Consider the following 23,758-nt stretch of genomic DNA (forward strand, 5'->3'; position numbering starts at 1 on the left):
GAGTATGAGGTAACGCAGCTCTGTTTATCATATTAGATACATTTGAGAGTGTTGAAAATAATGTTATAATTTGATGTTATAAATGATGTATGTGAGACACTGTTACACACTGGAGTAAGATAGATTGATTTCAGAATATCATATGCTGGATGCTTGTGTTTATAAATGGCATGCAATTAATTTGAAAACATATTGTAGATGGAGAAAATGTTGTAATACTGTTACTAAAAATAAAGCTGCATCTGATTATGCTATGTTACCTACTTGACAAAATAGTGTAAAGCATGGTACTCGCAAAAACAAAAATTAGATTTAAACAATAAGACTAAACGTGTTGAGCTATATAACAACAATTAGTTTTCTATCTATAAATATATCAAAACAGATGTTCCCTTGTCCATTAAAATGTGTAATATATTAAAGCATCTTTGATGTTTCAATGGTTTCTACAAAATAAAAACGGAAACCGAGACAGACCGAGGGTAAGGTGGGTATGACGCAACTGACAGGCGACTCCTCACACGTCCCGGAGCCTTGGTTAAAATTGCAATTTTCTCACGATTTAAAAATAGTTGGAAACATTTGGGACATTGTAAGTACTCAAGTGAACAAAATATATAACACTGGCCTAGTGGTTTTTGGATATTTTACTGCAAAATTATTACATATTGCACCTTTAAAGAGCTTGAGCATTTAAAGCAGCAGAAGACATAAGTGCATAAATATTAAGGTATTTATTAACAAACAGAACAATATTGTACGTTGGTGTGGGCGCTAATACAGTTATTATTAAAGTTATTGTTCTTGGTGTGAACGGGCCTTTTTTATACATTTTCAGATTTCTTTAGTTTGTAACGTTGCTGTTTGAGCATGAAAAAGTTCTGCAAAGTTAGCCTTAATTGTAGTCTTGAGTTTGATTGAAACCCAAAACTACAATCTACAATTTGATTGATAAGCAGTCTTGAGTTTTCTACTGGGAACAAACACATCACAATATTCCTCATTTAAATACTTCCCGCCTAAGGCATACGCAAAATAACGGGGTGGGCCTGCACATGTTGGTCGACAGAAGTGAGATGATACCGTGTACTATGGCAAACATGCTCAAAGCAGTTGACCAACCAAGTGTTAATGACAGACTGGGAAAAGAGGAGCTGCAACATTTTTTAAATATGTGAAAAAACATTGTTTTGTTTTTTTTAACATTCAAGCATGAAAACCTGTACTAGTAGTAGAGCCCAAAAACAAAAATCAAGACTTAAGGCATAATAGGGCCTCTTTAAGGTTTTCATAAGGACCACATATACTCCCTGAAAGCCTCCTACGCACTGTAGTCCTTGCGAGGAGAGCCGGGAATCTTTCCCACACCATCTAGACATTAATTAGTCCTTCCACTCACCCTGGAGGATCCATGTCAAACCCGTGCTGCCAGATCAATGCTGCATCCCATCTAAATTGGTGGGTTTTTGATAGGAACATGGCTTAATGTCATTATGTCCATTAGCATCTCTGTGAAACTATCTTCAGAGCTACCAGGATAATGAGATGGGATAGTCTTACTATGCTGGTTTAAGGAAGCGCAGAGGAGCTGTGGTATTTTGACCTGTCATTAGATCCCGTGCAGTAAAAGGTGCAGAGGTCGGCTTGAGTGTCTCAGGATGGACTTACCCTTTGAAGTGCTAATGTGGACCACCTACAGTCTGTCTTTCCTCATTAATCTCTCTGTTCATCAGACATCTTTGGTATAAATACTTTTTCTAACCCAGCACAATGAATCTGCACTGCCTCCAGGAGTCATTCATTATATATATAGTGTAGCTGTGTGAACATTGAAACCCTTGCGGCCATCCAGGCAATCTGTGCTTGACAATGGTTTCTTTCCAATATTAGTTTGAGAGTAGATTCTGAATTCTGCTACTGGAAAATCAATTTATATAATACATTTTATAAAATATTAATTTTATTTATATATTTATTTTTTAAATATACAGTGGGGATCGAAAGTTTGGGAACCCCTTTCAGAATCTGTGAAAATGTGAAAATTTTTTACAAAACAAGAAAGATCATACAAAATGCATGTTATTTTTTGTTTAGTACTGTCCTGAGTAAGATATTTTACATACAAGATGTTTACATATAGTCCACAAGACAAAACAATAGCTGAATTTATTAAAATAACCCCGTTCAAAAGTTTGGGAACCCTTGTATCTTAATACTGTGTGTGGTTACCTGATGATCCACGACTGTTTTTTTGTTTTTTGAAGGTTGTTCATGAGTCTCTTGTTTGTCCTGAGCAGTTAAACTGAGCTCTGTTCTTCAGAAAAATCCTCCAGGTCCTGCAAATTCTTCAGTTTTCCAGCATCTTTTGCATATTTGAACCCTTTCCAGCAGTTACTATATGATTTTTTTTATTCATCTTTTCATGCTGAGGACAATTGAGGGGCTCAAACTCAACTATTAAAAAAGGTTTAAATGTTCACTGATGCTCCAGAAGGAAACACGATGCAATATGATCTGGGAGGTGAAAACTTTTGAACAGGATGAAGATGTCCACATTTTTCTTATTTTGTTGAAATATAATTTTTTTTCATTTAGTACTGCCCATCAGAAGCAACAGAAGATACTTGCATGTTTCCCAGAACAAAAATTAAGTACAATTTACCTTGATCTTCAAATTCAAAAAGTTTTCACCCCCCGACTCTTAATGCACCGTGTTTCCTTCTGGAGCATCAGTGAATGTTTGAACCTTTTTTAATAGTTGTGTTTGAGTCCCTCAATTGTCCTCAGTGTGAAAAGATGGATCTCAAAATCACATAGCAAAAGATGCTTGAAAACTGATGAATCTGCAGGAGCTGGAGGATTTTTCTGAAGAACAGAGCTCAGTTTAACTGCTCAGGACAAACAAGAGACTCATGAACAACCATCACAAAACATAAAAACAGTCATAGATCATCAGGTAACCACACACAGATCCAAGATTAAGATCCAAGGGTTCCCAAACTTTTGAACGGGGTTATTTTAATAAATTCAGCTATTTTTTTGTCTTGTGGACTACATGTAAACATCTTCTATGTAAAATATCTTACTCCGGACAGTACTAAACAAAAAATAACATGCATTTTGTATGATCTCTCTTGTTTTGTTAAAAATGTTCACATTTTCCACAGATTCTAAAAGGGGTTCCCAAACTTTCGATCCCCAGTGTATTAATATATATTATTCAATTTAATATATTTTAAAAAAAATAATGTTTTTATATTTATGTAATACAAATGATAATGCATATTTATAAAATACAAATTGTGATCAAATCGTCATCCAAAGCCACACTTCCTCCAAAACACCGAACACACACACACACAAACACACACACACAAAGCTGCTCTCGCAAAGCGTCACAAGAAAGTTAAATTACCTCATGTCTCAAAGCACAATACATTACAATAATAATGAACGTAAACAAATTAGAGAGCTTGTACCTGACTGCTGCAGATTAATTTCAGTGTTGATACTGTAGACATGCGCATTATTCAGAGTCTGAGGACGTGAACAGCTCCTATGGTAGTTATGGCGTGAATACAGCATAAGCTCGGGTAGGACATCATATTATTTCATTCGGACCAAATATAGTAATTGGATGAACATTTTATGGTTAAAAATATGACCGTTTAACAGCGATTTCTATCAGGATATGAGGAGACTTTCAACCAGTATAACAAAAAATGCTTCTGTAGAGAATTACCTATTGCACCTTTAAGACGTTATTTAACTCATTTAAGACTGCTCTTAAGATGATACTTGACAAAACGGGCATTTTAGCATTATTCTCTGTGTTATTGTTTATTCAAGCACGAAAGAAAACTTGATAATGGCGCATGTCACACAGACACGACATTCACAGACAGCACATTCTCGTTTGTCTTGTGGTGCTTGAATGGTTTAAAAGCATTTGCATGAATAAGAGCATGATCATATAATGTAACGCTAGACAAATTTATGATATAAAAAAAATTGATGCTGCGTTAAATAACGTGTTAAACTATTTATTTATTTTTTTTATTATTTTTTTTTTAAATTAAATACATTACCATATATATAGATATATTATCTTAACTAAATATAATTTCATTGCATTTTTACCAAATAAATCATATTAATTGTTAATTTTACTGTGCGCACACACATATGTATGTATAATAAATTTCTGTACATAAAGAAAAAAACATTACATATTTTCTATAAACCACCTCTTTCCAAGACCAGGGAAAACAACAGAATAAGAATATCAGCAGCAGACTGAGGGAATGATGCCAGTATCAGTCATGCCAACTTTTACTTCACTAATTCTTACATTAAACTTCACACACAATATGTTACAATATAATATTATTATGAGCACTGATCAGTGTTTTTCACATTTGGAACACCCTGCAGACTTGGACTTGCTACCGAGGGAAAGATTGGCCAAGTGCATTAATAATGAGCTATAAAATAAAGACAGTAACACTTCTTAGATATGACATTGCTAGTATGAAGGAGCATAGCAGTTTTGATTTAATAACACAACATCTGAGATTGGCAGAAATAAGAAATAATGAAGCAGTGGACATATTTCCACATACTAATTAATTTTGTTCAGGCAGAACCTGCCCTTCGTTTGCGGTTTCATAATGAGCTGAGGAGAAAAGAGTAGGCATAAAAATGAAGAAATTCATAAAATAAAAGAAGATTTGAGAAGAGAAGACATAAAAAAGTGAAACTACATGAGAAAGCAACACTTTTTCTTGCATGGACTACAGAAATACTAGGGCATTGCTTATTGCATACTTCATGTTTGCAGTATATACAGAGTTGTATGTGTAATTCAGTGGAAGAGTGGTGTGGCATTATAAGATCATATATTATACAGTATGTCCCCATTATTTTCATGTTAATATACTGAATAAAATACTATTATTGTCATATTAAAAGCTCTCATTATATATTACAAGTCATACTACAATATTATATATTACAAGTATATATAAATCCACATTATATTTGTTAATATATTGAATTAAATACTATTTTGAAAAATTCAACAATTGTTTTAAGATGGAAATTAGTTGAGTTGAGACAAACAACCCCTGTTAGTCTTTGTAAAATTCTGCTTTTTTTGCGAAAACTAATCATTCCAATATTTATCCACATCATCGTTTTCCCAACGCAGATTTCGTAGCAGGTTATCTTGACAACTACAGAAAGTGGCTCTCCTATTGACTATGTCCTATCAGTGTGGCTCTCATGAAAAAAATTGTGAAGACCACTGCCCAAAAGGAACAGTAATGGAAAAAATATAAAATGAGAATTGTCAATGCTTTTGCATTCTCACGCAGCCGTTTTTTGTTCCCCTGAGAAACTTTGCATTCGCAAACAAAAAGTTTCTTGGGGGAACAAAAACATTTTGTGAGTGAACGCAAAGTTTCTCGGAGGAATGCAAAACTTTTGCGAGAGAACGCAAACGCATTGAATTTTTTTTTTTCCCCCTCCTATCCATCACCAGGTCCTTTTGGGGGGCTCTGTGGACAATGGACCTTTTTGCACGCAAAATATTGCCAAAACTTCCAAATTTCTAAAGAAAAAAAAAAAAAAAGATTTACAATGTTAAAGATCCAATTGATGATTTGTTAAAATACTTTACAAAATATACACATATTTTAAGAATTATTACAGGTGCAAATTAACGTCACTTTTATGTCACTGATTAACTGTTGTGGTAAAAATATATTTTTTTATAGACGTATGTGGCCTTTGGTATCTAAAATGTTATTTAACTTAAAGCTAATTAAAACATAATAATAAAAATATAGAATCAAATTGAATACTAAAATCTAGAATCTACTGAATCAGATATGTTTTGAATAAAATTATTCTGAATAATCACATCAAAACCCAGTGACAGGAATCAATTCAAAAGAGTAATCCAAAAGATTCACATTCCTCTAATAGGCAAGCATTAGGCAAATGATTTGTTGATTTCTGAAATTGTTTTATCTGAAATTTGTATAATATCAACCTTTATTTAAAAATATGAATATGATGTGCAGTATATACTGCAAAAATAGTATAAGTAGCATAGTAGTTTGCTACTTAGAACATTGTGTCTCTCTTTTTAGTCAGTAACCTTGATAAAGACACAGATCTGCAACATCTAATAGCAGCTTCCTAAAACAAGTCCTGGGGCTTTGAGTATCCCTGTTCGCTTGGGTAAAACAAGCCATGTTGCTCAACTGAGTTCAGATGTTGGTGGGACCTTAATGTGTCCCCTGAGTCTTTAAACAACAGGTTGAAAAAGACCCAAGGACATTTCCCAGCTAATCTCATTTCAGGAATGGAGTCTGATACCAATGACCCAGTTTAGTGGTGGAAAACAGAGGGGGTTGGTGGGGGGAGATACAGACAGGAACTGAGGCCGGACGTGGTGTCCATGGCGACCCTCAGTCTCCATGACTACGAAAGAGACCAGCTTCTTCCTCGTAAGCCTGGAGATTCACACCACACTGTCCCTCAGAGCTGAGCGGAACGGGCAGTGTGAAGAAAACCCGTCTGAATGAAGAGTTGTTGAAGAATGAAAATAAAGACCAACATCAACCTGCATGAGAAAATCTTATTTCTACTTGCCTATAATCTCTAATAGATAGGGGTGGGGATCCCTAACTCTCAATTCATTTGGCTTAGAGAATCACGACAAGATTGCAAACTGATTCTCAACACTTGACATCTAAAAATGTTCTCGCTAAAGATGTGGTCAAATTTACCTTTGTTCAATTTTCACGACCGAAATCCAGTAATTCAGCTGAAATCCACGAGATTGGGAATTTCATGTGAGGGTGAAATATTTCCAGATTTAAGTTCTTCATAACAAGTTTAAGTTCATCATACAAATTAGCTGCGTTGACCAACAGAAAGCTGCTTGAATGTGACTTCTGCATGTGAGCTGTGCTTCAAACATCGATACACTATTGACGATAGACAATGGACCATAGTTGTCCACAGAAAATTTGCTAATGTGATGCACATTAAAGGGTTAGTTCACCCAAAAATGAAATTTCTGTCATTAATTACTCACCCTCATTTCGTTCCAAAATTGTAAGACCTTCATTCATCTTCAGAACACAAATTAAGATATTTTTGATGAAATGTTATGAAGCAATGAGAATATTATTTGTGCGCAAAAACGAAACAAAAACAACAACTTTATTCAACAATTTCAACTCTCCCCTGTCAAGTCTCCTCTGCTGTTTACGTTGTATAGACAGTGCAGGCTTCCGTGTTTTTGTGTCAGAACGCAGACTCATTATTGGCCGACGCTGTTTACCTGAGCAGCATGACGCAGGAGCCGGCCAATAATGAGTCTGACGGAAATTGTTGAATTTTTCTGTTTGTGGAAAGTATTCTCGTCACTTCATAACATTATGAATTAATAACGATTCACAATGATTATCAGATTTCATCAAGAATATCTTAATTTGATGTACAAATTAACCATGTCATATCCTGTCCTCTTTCCTTTATCCTCTAATCATCCTTTATCCTCTATATATACATATACAGTGGGTACGGAAAGTATTCAGACCCCCTTAAATTTTTCACTCTGTCATATTGCAGCCATTTGCTAAAATCATTTAAGTTCATTTTTTCCCCATTAATGTACACACAGCACACCATATTGACAGAAAAACACAGAATTGTTGACATTTTTTCAGATTTATTAAAAAAGAAAAACTGAAATATCACATGGTCCTAAGTATTCAGACCCTTTGCTGTGACACTCATATATTTAACTCAGGTACTGTCCATTTCTTCTGATTATCCTTGAGATGGTTCTACATCTTCATTTGTGTCCAGCTGTGTTTGATTATACTGATTGGACTTGATTAGGAAAGCCACACACCTGTCTATATAAAACCTTACAGCTCACAGTGCATGTCAGAGCAAATGGAGCAAAAGCCTCTCCTCAGTGCAAGACACATGAAAGCCCGCATGGAGTTTGCTAAAAAACACTTGAAGGACTCCAAGATGGTGAGAAATAAGATTCTCTGGTCTGATGAGACCAAGATAGAACTTTTTGGCCTTAATTCTAAGCGGTATGTGTGGAGAAAACCAGGCACTGCTCATCACCTGTCCAATACAGTCCCAACAGTGAAGCATGGTGGTGGCAACATCATGCTGTGGGGGTGTTTTTCAGCTGCAGGGACAGGACGACTGGTTGCAATCGAGGAAAAGATGAATGCGGCCAAGTACAGGGATATCCTGGACGAAAACCTTCTCCAGAGTGCTCAGGACCTCAGACTGGGCCGAAGGTTTACCTTCCAACAAGACAATGACCCTAAGCACACAGCTAAAATAACGAAGGAGTGGCTTCACAACAACTCCGTGACTGTTCTTGAATGGCCCAGCCAGAGCCCTGACTTAAACCCAATTGAGCATCTCTGGAGAGACCTAAAAATGGCTGTCCACCAACGTTTACCATCCAACCTGACAGAACTGGAGAGGATCTGCAAGGAGGAATGGCAGACGATCCCCAAATCCAGATGTGAAAAACTTGTTGCATCTTTCCCAAAAAGACTCATGGCTGTATTAGATCAAAAGGGTGCTTCTACTAAATACTGAGCAAAGGGTCTGAATACTTAGGACCATGTGATATTTCAGTTTTTCTTTTTTAATAAATCTGCAAAAATGTCAACAATTCTGTGTTTTTCTGTCAATATGGGGTGCTGTGTGTACATTAATGAAGAAAAGTTTTACTCATATAAAAGCCATAATAACAATCAGTGCTGTAGTATTTTTGGTTTTCAATAACCAATTATTAATAATTAATTTAAATTAATAATTTAATAATGTGAATATATACATTGTAAATCTTTCCAGAATAATTTAAGGAAGAAATCGCAATGCATCTATACATGCCACAACCCCCCAGCCCCACCCCAAACCCCTTTTAAAAACTCTAAACTCTTGTACAAAGTTTTTGGCCGGGTGTTATAGAGTATTTAAATGGCTCTCCTTTCAAATATTGTAAACAATCTCTCAAGCAGTGTTCTTGAATGACTAAAGACCTCATTGTTATGCCTGATTCTCTCCCCAAGTAGAGCAGTTTAGAAGTGTGGGCATAGTGTACATGAAAATGCATCCACTTAGTGTAAATAATTAATCACGGCCTTTTACAGTAAGTGGTGGATTGGGGTGGATGGTCTATATAGATAGAGCAGACTTTAGCTTCAGTGCAGGAGGAATCGATTTGCACTACAGTACAATTGGGAGAGGATTTCCTGATGTCAGTTACATTGCCACTTCAATATAGATCACTCAAAAATGACATTATAAATAAGGCTGTCAATTTAACATGTTAATTTAGTACATTAATTATATAAAATACTTTATATAAAACAAAAAGAAATTATAGTATATAAATAAAATGCATTTGAAAATTGCATATAATAAAATGTACTTTTTTATACTTTTATAAAATATAAAAATGTATAAATTATACTATTAAAAATTAATTATTTACCTATATTTAAAAAGGATTTTTTTAAAAAACAGTTGAATAAAGATGATTGCGAAATGGATGTCATAAATGTCTTCAATTATCTTCTTTTAAAGGTGCAGTAAGTTATTTTTTGAGAAACACTGTTGATATTTGAAATCAACCCAAACAAATACACCCCTACCTTCATTGCTCTGCCCCCAAAATGCACAAACACAAAATGCAAGAGTGGATGTCTCTTTATAATAGCTAAAGCAATACAAAATAATGCTTCACAGAAAATAAAGCGAAGTTGACAAATTAACAAAAAGGAAGACAAAAAAATTAACAGAGTACACAAAAGCCTGAGTTTGTCATTAGTCGCCAGCAGCACACCAGCTCCAGACAAGAAATTACACTCAAAACGTCTCAGATTACGCATGTAACCATGATTCCATGTGAATAGGGAATGAGACGCTGCGTCCCCTAGGGGTTGCTATGGGGAATGCCTCTGGCATGCCAGGTGTCTGAAGCGTGAGTCTAAACATGACAATGAACTTGACATTGGCAGGCGGCAGCCTGTGACGTCATCACTGGTGCGACCATGAGTATAAAAGGGCACCTGTGAATAATGTCATCCACTTCTTGTCTGAAGGAGATGGAGCATGAATGCCTGAAGCATGGCAAAGGGATGCAGCATCTCGTTCCCTATTCTCAGGGAACCTGTGATGTTCCCTTTCGAAAGGGAACTCGCGTTGCATCCTCTAGGGGTCGCTATGGGGAATGAAATAATCAAACACTGCCATGCTAAAGGGATGAGTGCCTTATTGGTTGAGCTAAGTCAAAGACTCAAAGGCTCACCAGCGACAATCATAGGTCAGAGCTTCTCAAGAACAGAGGCCTCAAAAGGATAACCCTAAAGAGAGGAAGCCTAACTATGTTCATACTTAGGCCAGCTTCCAAGAGGCTCACAGAGAGCCTAAAATACTCAACTTTCCTAAAAGCAGCCCTGGAGAGTGGAGGCCTCAACAAGAGGCCTGGCAACACTCTAAGCCAAGGGAAGTGACAAGTTGAGTCAGCACATGAAGCTCTGCAGAGTGGAGGCCTATAGAATGCTTCTCAGATTGAGAGGAGGCCTAGCAACACTTTAAGTAGCCAAGGAGGCACCAGGAGAGCCTAACTACCAAGCATACTATCCTACCACCCAGCCGAGCTCTAGAAGTGGAAGCCTAGAAAATGACTCTCTAAATTGAGAGGAGGCCTAACAACGTCCCACACACCAGATATCTGCAAGGAGGCTCAAAGAGCGCCAACAACCCGCAAATACTATCCTGAGGCCTCAAGAAAGATAACTCTCTAAAATGAGAGAAAAAATGCCTGACATTGCTCATATTAGCCAAGGAGGCTCACAGAGAGCCTAATGACTTAGCAAATAATAGCCGAGCTCTAGGAGCAAAGGCCTCAGCACAATGACTCTCCTATCGAGAGGAGGTCTAACAACGATATACACTCAGGATAACTTTCGAGAAGGCTCAGAGAGAGCATACAACCCGCAAATGTTATCCCGGTGGATCTCTAGAGAGCGGAGGTCTCAAGAAAGATAACTTTCTAAAAAGAGAAGAGGCCTGATGATGCTCACACTAGCCAAGGAGGCTCGCAGAGAGCCTGACGACTTTGCAAATAATAGTCGAGCTCTAGCAGCGGAGGCCTCAGCATAATGACTCTCCTATTGAAAGGAGGCCTAACGACATTCTACATTAGCATATCTTGCGAAGAGGCTCACAGAGAGCAACTGACTCATAATTGTTATCCTGGCAGAGCTCTAGAAAGTGGAGACCTCAATAAAAATAACTCTTTCAAAAGAGAGGAGGCCTGACGACGCTCATATTAGACAAGGAGGCTAACAGAGAGCCTAACGACTTAGCAAATAATTGCAGAGCTCTGGGCCTCAGCGTAAGGACTCCCTTATCAAGAGGAGGCCTAACACACGGGACATCTTGTGAGGAGGCTTGCAGAGTGCCTTCAACTCAACTGCTATAGTGGAGCTCTTAAGAGAGCAGAAGCCTCAAGAAAGAAAACTCTCAACTGAGAGGAGGCCTGATGACGCTCATATTAACCAAGGAGGCTAAAGAGAGAGCCTGATGACTTAGTAAATGATAGCCAAGCTCTATGAGCGGAGGCCTCAACCTAGCGACTCTCTTAACAAGAGGAGGCGTAACAACACTCCACATACATGATATCTTGCAAGAAGGCTCATAGAGAGACTAACTCACAGCTGCTCTCATGGCAGAGCTCAAGAGAGCGGAGGCCTCAAAGATAACTCTCTGAGTGAGAGGAGGCCTGATGACGCTCAAATTTAAACAAATAAAAGCCGAGCTCCAGGAGCAGAGGCCTCAGAATAACGACTCTCTAATCGAGAGGAGGCCTAACAATGCTCCACACACATGATATCTTGCAAGGAGGCTCACAGAGAGCCAATGGCAATCTGGCAGAGCTCTAGAGAGCAGAGGCCTTAATAAAGACAACATTGTCAAAAGAGAAGAAGCCTAACGACGCTTATAAAAATCAAAGCTAAATCAAGCTAAAAAGCATCAATACAGCCAGATGTTGATAGCAGATTCTAAAAAAAAGGCTTAAAATGCTTAACAACTCAGAATCACCAGCAGGTGGAGCTCTGCAGACAGAGGCCTTAAAACATTGGCCTTACAATGTCAAAAAACACAGAAAACTAGTTATTTAAAAAACAAGTAAAGATAACGCTTTCTGAGTGAAGCTCAAGGAAGCGGAAAAAACCCCTGTTAAAACAAAATAGTCACTAAGGGAGTCTACTACTCAGTAAACTATCTGGTGTCAGACAGTGCATTCACAACTAGCCACTAATGCTGAACCAAACAGAAAGGCGGATGTAAAAGTAAACAAACTGACAAAAACATCATAGGTCCAAGCTTCAGGGACGGTTCATAGGTACAAGCTGGACGGTTATGTCCTGACAGGAAACGTTCATTGAGGCGGCTGTGAGGGGGCTTGTGCTTCTCGCGTTTCCATGGCAGATCTTATCTCGCCGTGGCGCGGGCCATAACATCCAATAACTCGTCATATGCGGGGCAAGCGGACTGAGAGCACTCAGAAGCATCATCAGTCTCATCAGCCATGTCTTGCTCATCATGGCTTGAAGCAAGAAGTGCGCTCACTGCCAGATCAGATAATATAAGTAGCTCTCCCTCGTCAGCCACAGATGAATGAGAAATAACCATACCTCTCTCAAATTCATCCGCGAGCTCCACCTGCGAGCCCCACGACTTCAGTCTCCTACTTGCCTTAGCTGCAACAGGTCCTGAACTGCGATGCACAGATGGATGGCTCATTTCCCTCGAAAAAAGGGCCAGAGGAGAGCAAAGTTTCATCATGGGAATGCGCTCGCATTGCACGCAAACAGCCCCCTCAAGGACTTAGCATGTATGCTCCTCACCCGTGCATATAACGCACACATCGTGTGTGTCATCTGGTGTCCTATAACGCTGACACGGAGGAACACACTGTTTAAACGACTTAGTGCTTGTGCTCACTATACAGTAGTACTAAATTGTCTCGGAATAAACACACATTCAAACAAACTGATATCCTGAAGACAAGAAAGAGGATGACGTTATTCACAGGTGGACTTTTATACTCACGGTCGCACCAGTGATACTTCAGACACCTGGCATGCCAGAGACATTCCCCATAGAAATCCCTAGGACACGCAGTGCGAGTTCCCTTTCGAAAGGGAACTGTCCTGTTACTATAGCTAACATTACAACAACAGCATATTTTGGTTCTGTGAAACATAGCAAAACCAATGTTAAACACGTACGAAGTAGGGTTGTAACAGCATAACAGTATGACGATATATCCAGTATGAACACACGTGATTATATCATGCACATTTGTTTATCTACGGTATTGGGAAAAAAATTCAGACGGAGAATCTCATCTGTGCATAAGCAACTTCTTTCCACTTGACTGCTAAGACTCTCAACTTGCTCCACCCACACAGAGGCTGTTATCTCTAATCTCTATCCCCTGTCAATAAAGAAGTTAAAATTTGCAGTATGGAAATACTTTTAATATAGAAAAAACAAAGACACAAAGTGGCTGCAAAAGGAGGAAATATACTGAACATGTTCGCCTATATTTGAGAACACCATCCTTCCTTTATAACTTATGATTTTTTTATGATGCAGTCATGAAAATGGAATTTTCGCACAAGACGCGCAAATTGATGAATGGATGAATAAATCGAAAGTAGATTTAAGTAGAACTGCACAATAAATCAAACCGTGACATGGTCTGTGAATATTAAAGACTGCTATATACGATCTGCTTGTTCCATTGTCAAATACACTCTGAAACTGAAAGGTCTTCACTACAACCCATCAAAATAAAAGTTTGGTTTAATTTGAAGAGATTATGACAGAAATATATTACTATTGTACAATAGAATGTATTTCTCAAAATAATAATAATAATAATAATAATAATACTACAATTTATTTAAACATTATTTAAGAAATATATATTTTTTGTCTATGTTTTAATTTAGTAAATTAAGACTTTTAAATGATCTTCATTTAAAGGGGCCATGAACTGCATTTTTATTATTATTTTTATTTCATAGTGTTTCCTGAGATGTTATAATAAGTTATAATGTTAGTATTTTACATCAAAAATGGTCAATTGAGAAATAAAAGGCTATTTTATATTTTTACCCTGATTTTAGCCCTCTGGTCTGAACGCTCTGTTTTTGTCTGCTGTGAGACTTCAGTGTTAATACCAACTGCTGTGATTGGCTGACATGTTTGCATACGAAATAAGTCTTACATGTGGAACTGGTGCTGTCAGGCAGTTAGGGATTGAACCCCCACCGCGAAAACGCGAATCGGTGGGTGGGGCTATACAGGCAGTGATGTAGAACCAGGCGTGGATCTAATGCCACGTTCCAGGCAACCCGTAACCCGTGTTTTTCCAGTGAAAGTGCACTGGAACGGCAGTCAAACCCGTGACTTCCCACCCGTGAACTCGTACTAGATCGATGTACTCCCAGTTCCGCGCTCTAACATCACATAGCCCGCGAAACAACAATGGCAGCCCCTACGGATGCGGTGTTTATGCAAGTGGTACATGGTGAGAAATAGACTTTAGGACAATATAACGTAGCAATCAAATCAATAATAATATAATAATGATAAATAATACACACACGATTATGTATTACAATGTTATGTGTCTGAAATGATAAGTATGTTGTAGAAATGATTGTAAATAAGCATAAGGCCCGTACTGTCCGCCATGCTGGTTTGTTTACATCTAGCTACCAAAATTACTTGTGCTCAGGCAGTTTGGCGTAACTTGCCTGGAATGCTACAAAGTCGCGAGTCGTGGTTTGAAGTCGTGACTTACGGGCTCAAAAACCTGCCTAGAACGCAGCATTAGTACAATAGTACAATGATCTATTATATGTCAAAAGATCAAGGGAATTTTGATTTCACAGTTCATGACCCCTTTAATGCTTTTTTCAGCAAAAACTAATATGTGATTAATCATGACTTACTTGATTCAGTATGCAGCATATAATTAATTAATTAGATTACAATTTGGAAATGATTGCAAGCCATAATAAGGATAGCTCATAAATTTGTTTGGATTAGTGTGAAATTAATTAAAATTGGGTCTCTCATCATAATGCTGTCCAAATATAAGTGACTTAAAAATTTATCAGTTTATTGTGTTCTTGGGAATTTAATTGATAGAATAATGCTCAACCAGTCAAGCTACAGGAAATCAGACTGGAAAATAAAAATTTTCATACCTGATGTCCATCTAAATTTCACCTGCTAAGAGGAAATAAATCATTTACGTAAAGGCCAGTTATAGCAGATTATAATTATAATACATCTCAATCACTGCACGGATTTGATCTTAGTGTTTGAAATAAGAGCTGAGTGATATGGCAGAGCCGAGGCTATTTTAAGAACAAACAATTACTTTCACGTCACTGGATATGGAAGACTTTTCTAAGAAAGAGTATATTTAGACTGTAAAACGTTTCATATCAAAGCATGCAATGCGACAAAAAAACAATGTGGACTAAATTTAACATCCCACTGAAAATGCAAAAGTGAGATGCTGTTGTGACTTCAACTGCTACACCCCCCCTTTCCCCCTCCCTCGATGCGTTTAGTCATGACTCACATGTGTGCAGAGAGAAATGTTTGCTGTCAGCGCCGATGGCTCCAACCTCTCCTTCTCCCAGCAGGTACTGAATGGAGCGAAGCTGGAAGCAAGGATCCGACAACAGCACAGATGCAGCCCTTGAGATCCTGGAAGACAAACGAATGAGGATGTTTAGGTTGTTGTGGGTGGTTGTCAGGGTGTTGCTATGTAGTTGCTACAGTGTCATGATTACAGGCTAAGAGTCAAAAGAGTCCATCCCAAGCAATGGCACTCTGTGTTGGGGGTAACGCATTACAAGGAATGCGAGTTACGTAATCAGATTACTTGTTTTAAGTAACTAGTAAAGTAACACATTACTTTTAAATTTACAACAAAACATCTCAGTTAGTTTTCAAGTAAGTAATGCAGGTAACTTTGTTTTCCCATTTATTGACTGACACCTCTCCTGTCCCCATGTTGAGAGAAACTGGGACAGAGTGCAGAGGTGTTGTGTGCACTGTGTAAACATGATGGTTATTGTAGCTCTAGACTAAATGTGATCATGCATTTACTCATCTCACTTGCACAAAAACTGATTCAGTATTCCTCAAAATATCTAAAAGTATTGAAATGCAAAATGTAAACCTGCAATAATTAAATATGATAAATGAAAAAAAATATATACTTTATGTATTTAATCTCACTTTATTAAAGGGGTACTTCACCCCTGGAAAGATGAATGTGTATTTAAAATTGGTCATTTATGTAGTAGAAATGTGAAATTATTTTTGAATTTGGAGCTTTCTAGACTGAGAAAAGGCAGAAAATGTATTTTTGACTAATGTGGATGAAAGACAACAACTCCCAGAATGCACTTGTTTTGCTGCCCTTGCGAGGCCACGCCCAAACCACGCCTATCGGTTACAGGCGGCATTCAGGAAAATTCAAACAAATAAATCGTGAGTTAGTTCATACATTTACAGCGAAATGGTGCCAAATTGCTTTGTACCTGGATGTACACCCAAAACCAGGAAAGGACAAGTAAGTTTCCATCATTTTCCGATTAAGTTAAAGATTTGGAGCGATGTAAACAGTGGCTGCGGGCCATCAAACACCCGAAGTTTGGAGATGACACCGTTATAGAAAACCTAAAAAACCGCAGAATATGTAGTCTCCATTTCAAGCACGAGGACTACGAACCAAATATCCTTGCAATGAAGAGAACCATTCTGAAGGACACCGCGATACCATCTATATTCACTTTCCCAGAGGACGAACAGCCTGGGCATCTGGTACTAAGCGTATTCGCCTAGAGGTAAGACTCGCTGATACTAGACTGATAACACAGTAGCCTATATGTAGTGTTGTAGGTAGCAGTAAAACTGCAAACTTAGCAAAGTAACGTTAGATAGACAATTACATATAAGTTGCATATAAGTTGACCGTTATCAAAGTAAAGCCTCTGTTCTGTAAAACTGAGTTTATTTATCTATTTATGCTAATGTTACCACAAAAGCCTGTTGCTGTATTGGTTGAGATGACTGCAGAGACCGATACATTTGCGAGATGAACCACTGATGTAGTGCAGACAAAATAAAGTGAATTACTGTAAGCCTAAAAATATAATTGACACCCACTTTTGATAAAATCTTTGATCTATGTCCGTAAGTAACCTCAAAAGCGCATATGTATGGGCGTGGTGAAAAAATGCGGAACTACCTGCTATTACTGGCTGTAGTTTTAAGCCTCTGGCCAAAAAAGCCTCCGATGACGCAAAATGACGATTTTTGCGTCATCGGAGGCTTTTTTACAGAATAAAAATGCATAAATCTCTCATCTCGGGCTGATATGAAGGGGGAAAGCACGCTAATTCGAAAATACTAGTGGTATTCTACTAATACAAAGCTTAATGCTAAATCCTGAAGTAACCCTTTAATCAATGTCTTTGCTGCTGACCTTCGATGATCCAATTCAACCATACTAATAAGCAAAATGACTTTTGATAAATTTTTTTGGATTATTATTTATTTATTTTAATTGAAGTAGTGTTAAACTTTCTTCTCCTGCATCCTATTCTTCTGCGAAGAATAGAATGGCAGCACAGCTGAAAGGTTTGTTTGAGTGTTGCCCTCTACTGTACAGGTGTGAATTTGCATTTCCTCCAGCCTGAGGCTTATTCATTTCACTTTTGCTGTAAAAAGGCCTTTACATTTTATGTTTGTTAATAGAAAACAAACAAGCAAGCCCAGCCAAGGAGAGAAAAAGTAACGCAAAAGTAACATAACACATTACTTTACATAAGTAATACGATTAGTTACTTCTTTAGGGAGTAACACCATACTGTAACGCATTACTTTTACTTAAAATACTGGTGGCACTACTAGGATGCCATCCACGGGTGGGAATTTGGATATGTGGGGTGGGAAAATTATGTCAATCTAAAATTCAAATACAGTAGATCCTTTTCACAGACCGTGATGATGTGTTTTAACGGTCATCAATATCGTAAATCCTGCAAAGTTTTTTATATTTTAATTTTTTTTAAAACGTATGTACATTTATAACACTATAATAAAAAATAAAAAATCTAGTTAACACTGCTGTGAGGGTGTTTCTAATACAGCGGCTATGGGAGTGATGGTAAAAATTACATCTTTCTCTCTTCTGACTGCCGTTATCATTCGCTCTATATTTTTTCCCTCCTTTGTGAAAGTTGTGAAAACACTATTGTGGAGTTTTTCTTTTGCTATTTGAGCAAATGGAAACATAAAAAATATATTTAATGTGATTTTTGGTCAAGAGAAAAGCTTTTTACTTTATGTGTAAGAAAGTTTAGGTTGGAATGGCAAATAAAGGCTTTTTTTTAAATTTCTGAATTAAAAAAAAGAATTAAATAAATAAATAAATTAAATATGAAAACATAAAAAATATACATTCATTGTTTAAAATTGAAAAAAAAAAATAAAATAAAATATTGTTTAAAAATTGTAACCATAAAGAACATATATTTAAACAGTGAACTTCCAAATAATGAACAGTAATGATATTAGTATTTAAAAATAAATTATTATTATTATTATTATTATTATTATTATTAATATAAAAAACAATAATAATATTCAAAAAAATATGTTTAAATTTGTTATATTTTTAATCAGTTAAACAATTCAGATTTATTCACAGAAAAACTTAATTTACTAAGTTAATCCTCACTAAAAAAAGTGTAATAATTTTAGTATTTTTAAATAATAAATACCAAAAATCATCAATATCATCATCATCAACAACAACAAAAACAACAAAAAATGAAAATAATTCTTCAAAATTGTTATTTACAGATTTATTTTTGAAGTTCAACAATTTAGATTAATTCATTAATAAATTTACAAATTAGGTTAATTCTCCCAGTCCCAGCCCTCACAGAAAGTATATTAATTTTAGCATTTTAAAAATAAAAATATTATTATAAAAGTTATTATTATTATTATTATTATTATTTATAATTAAACAGTTAAACAATCCAGATTTAAATTACAGAACATTTAATTTACTAATTAAGTTACTTTTCCCAGTCCTCACTGGCTCCACTCTGGGTTGTTGTTTTTTTTTTTTATTGTTTTGTTTTGTTTTTTTAAATACATATCAAAATAGTATTTGTGAAATCACTGGAATGGAGAATAGACAGTTGCACAGGAGGAAACATTGCTGCACTATAACAAAACCTGCCACTTCGACAACCGCAGCAAACACACAGCACCGTCATCATCGCTCATTATAAATCCTGCTCAACAATTTCTCCTTACATACATCCCTGCTATTATTCAGGACAATCTAAGCTAAAACTTTCATTTCACTGATTTCCTACTGGAAAGGAGGAAGGGGAATGGGATCAAGAAATTACCATGAGTCGGTACACAAACGCTGGCTGCCCCAATCGCTTTGCACCATATGTCAGAGCCCACAAGGCTATGGTTCTCTCTCTCTCTCTCTCTCTTCTAAACAAATCTGTAACCCTATGTAGTAATAGTGATGCTTGACTTGGCAAACCCCACTAAAAATGACAGAGGGAGAGACAGACTCGCAGACATTGTTCACTGGAGCGCAGCTGTCAGACTGTGAGAGAACAGAGCTCTTCCTGTCATACACAACTCATGTGATGGGGTCAGTATACTTCTAACAAATAAATATGTCTTGCTTCTTCAGAAAGAAATAAACCTTATTTGCACATCTGGGCACATCAGATGAAGACAAGATGTTGAACTGATCTATACACCACTTCTGCTGACAGTCAAAGGATTCAAATTGACATCCTTTTGCTTTGTCCATTTTCCAAAGACAAAAAAGTACCATGGGCAGATGATTTATGGAGTTTCATCCTTAATGGCTGTGCATTAAAACCCAAACAGAGCTTCCCCGTCACCCCTACTGTGTATATCTAACCCTCACTGATCAATCTTTCATGTGTGTTTTTCCGACCGCATACACCCACTCATGTACAATTCCTCATGATGCAATCAAAGGAAAAAGGACTTCCTTTAATAATGCACTATGGAGTATTTTTTTTTTTCCCTCCATTGCTTATGTGGGTGAAATGATTGGTTTGAAAATGAGCAGCATCTACAGGTAAACAGAAAACAGAAAGAGCAACAGAGAAGAGAATAGGGTAACACTGAATAGAGTCCCCTGCAGTCCTACAAGTTTTGCGGAAATAAAGGTCTGTCACCAAGTTGGATCTAGTCTCAGCCTCAGACATCATGGACTGCTGGCTGAACGTCTGATGCATAAGAAACACTAAATGGGAAACACTCGAAAGTTGTCATCTGTTGGGAGAAGTGTGTGTCACATTCTTTAATGGTCCCCTTGGAATCAAAGCCATCTTGACAACAAACCCCCTCATGGAAGAAGAATGCCTTCGTATTTACAACTGTAACAATGAGTAAAGTTCTTGGCGCCACTGTTGCAGTAAACTTGCACAACGTTCTTGAATTAATAATTTATTAGGTGAGGTCTGTTATTGTAGGATCATTAGCTATGTGTCCAACCACCTATTTTTATGCGCATTTTGGGATATCGCATTAAAAACCGCTGAATGGAAGCGCAAAGATGCGCATAGCGCTCAAATGAGCCGTATACATTTTTTATGCGATACGAAAACATGCGCATAAACTACAATGGAAACACTTTTATTAAATAAATTGCTTGATGCGCATCAAAAAAGACGTGATTTTGCAATGGGGCAGCATAACAAACTAGTGGACCGGCAAAGTCTGTCATTAAAGTGGTTTGGTATAAATCCCAGCATCTCACACAATTGCGTTCACAAACACCAGGCATCTGAATGCAAGATAACAAGACAATGTTTATTGCGGTTCATCTGCGTAATCTGAAGGGCAAGTAATTTATTATATACAGAAATTATTACATACAGTGACTTCTACCACAGCAACTTCCATTTTTCTTAGTGATATTTAGTGTCAGTTTATGAGGAAGTGACGATTTTGTTCTCTTTTACTCACTGGATGGAAACCGTGCTTTATTTGTAAATGTTTTATGCGATATTCCAAATTTGCACACAAGTTAAATTCAAAACTTTGGATGGAAACATAGCTATTGACTTTACATTTTCATGCCCCTAAACATGACACGGATCAAAACTAACTTTGATTGTTTGCTTTACATTTAGGTCAGATGTGCTTTTGGGCAGTTCTTGGCTAATAAAATGGAGTCCAGACCTTCTGCCATCAGTCTGAAGGTTTGGCTACAAGAGACTAAGTCAGATCAAAATAAACACTAAAATACTAAAATATATTTTCTATAATTATAACAAAAATAAAACAAAAGAAGCAAAAAAAGAAAAAAGAAAAAAACAAACAAACAAACAAGCAAAACAAAAAGCCAAACAAAACAAACCAACACAAAAACAAAACACCCAAACAACAATTCAGAACAAAACAAAACAAAATACCCAAAAAACAAAAGAAAACAAAAACAAACCAAAACAAAACAATAAACACAACAAAAGGAATAAATGTTTTTTGTTTTGTTGTAAATCAGCGAGAGTGGGGAAACCTGCACTAATTTTTTTATAAAATAAAATAAAATATACTTTTTTTAACGCAAAAACGGTGCACAGATTGCTAGATTAAGGAGGTGACACATCTTACTCCACACTCCCCTGCGGCCTAAAATCTCTGTGGCAGAAATGGTGTTCCAGCAGAAACTAAATCCTTTGTAGATGTACAGACACACGAGCAAACCTTTAGGACGTCCATAATGGGAGACAAACACTTGAGCAAATATGTTTGTGCCCACATACAAACACATCCAGCTGGCTACTGTGTTTACAAAGCACGGCTGGCTGTCATGCAAAGTTAGCAATACAGTACACATGCAGAATGACAGGGCTGAACGGGCAACAATGCTCAAACAACAGAGGTCTAGTAAACAAATAAATCACACACAAGATCAGTGCCCACACAACCTGCACCTGGCAGCCCTCCTGCTGCGCTCTGAGGGCGACTGTGCTGGCAGTCTCAAACTGATTGCATTTCAAACACTCATCTTTGGTTTTTTCATTAAAATGAATACAGATGCATAGATAATGATCAATCTGTAAAATTGTACCACTGTTTCTGCATAGAAACCACAGTTTGATGGTGCTATTTGTGGTAAGACAACAGTAATCGCAAATTAAAAATATAGAAATCTTTGAGAAATTACAGTAGCTTTAGGTAGGCATAGACACTTAGTCTAGTCAACTTTGGGGGGTTTTCTGTGCAAGAACCATCCATTTAGACAGGAAGTCCGAAAATGGAATTTTCAGTTTTTGGCTGAAAGAGAAAAAATAAGCTGAAATTATGCCACCCCGCCCCTCCATGTTCAGCGATCAGGTTTCACTCTTGCACAGCATGTTTTGTAACTCTGCAAGTGGCTCTGCTTCCGAAGATGCACAACTTCGAAGTGACTGCTCAATGTCTCTGCTCCATGTTCGTGTGCGTTCTCAGCTCAGTCACTCATGGCCCCAACACTCCAATTTGGGAGTTGAAATTTCTCTGAACTTGTTTGTTTCTGTTTGCAATAGCCCTACTGTATTGTAACATGGTGTGGTTGGTATAGCCATGCTAGGCAACGCTGGTAAAATGACGCTACCCTCTTACTGATCCACTTCCTGCTGTCTGCTCACATGCTCTGATAATAATAGCTTCGTAGGACTATCCTTTATTTTGATAATTGGTCAAAAAATAAATCTGTTAAATCTGATTCTGTTGCATAGAACTGAATGAAGAATAATATATTGATATACTGAAATTAATATGTTGATATTTAACATTATTTTAATACAGGCCTATTTTCTGTCCAATTGTTGTGTGTTACTTCAAAGGGTTAGTTCACCCAAAAATGAAAATTCTGTCATTAATTACTCACCCTTATGTCGTTCCACACCCGTAGGACTTTCGTTCATCTTCAGAACACAAATTAAGATATTTTTGATAAAATCCGATGGCTCAGTGAGGCCTCTATTGCCAGCAAGATAATTAACACTTCCAGATGCCCAGAATGGTATTAAAGACATTTAAAACAGTTAATGTGACTACAGTGGTTCAACCTTAATATTATAAAGTGAATACTTTTTGTGCACCAAACAAAAAACAAAATAACTTTTCAACAATATCTAGTGATGACCAATTTCAAAACACCGCTTCACGAATCTTTTGTTTCGAATCAGTATTTTGGATCGCGTATCAAACTGCCAAAGTCACGCAAAGTATTTAAATTCCGAAACACTTATGATGTAACAAAGCCTCGTTTACTGAAATCATGTGACTTTGGTTCTCCGAATCTCTGATTCGAAACAAAAGATTCCCAAAGCTTCAAAGCAGTGTTTTGAAATCGGCCATCACTTGATGTTTTTGAATAAAGTAATTATTTAGTTTTTTTGGTGCACAAAAATTATTCTCGTCGCTTCGTAACATTAAGGTTGAACCACTGTACTTACATGAACTGTTTTAAATACGCCTTTAGTAGCTTTCTGGGCATCTGAAAGTGTTAATTATCTTT

At 37.0% G+C, this 23,758-nt stretch overlaps 1 protein-coding gene across 2 annotated transcripts in view; it reads right to left on the reverse strand.

The window, feature by feature from the left end:
* LOC125255036 (E3 ubiquitin-protein ligase RNF123) overlaps positions 1-23,758 on the reverse strand; it is a 193,753-nt gene that overhangs the window by 48,041 nt on the left and 121,954 nt on the right. For both annotated transcript variants that reach the window (XM_048169943.1, XM_048169953.1), the window contains exon 36: positions 15,740-15,867. In XM_048169943.1, coding sequence (XP_048025900.1) covers positions 15,740-15,867 — 128 coding nt within the window. The remainder of the gene's footprint in view (positions 1-15,739; positions 15,868-23,758) is intronic.

This window comes from Megalobrama amblycephala, linkage group LG2, assembly GCF_018812025.1.
Source record: "Megalobrama amblycephala isolate DHTTF-2021 linkage group LG2, ASM1881202v1, whole genome shotgun sequence".
Taxonomy (NCBI): Eukaryota; Metazoa; Chordata; class Actinopteri; order Cypriniformes; family Xenocyprididae; genus Megalobrama; species Megalobrama amblycephala.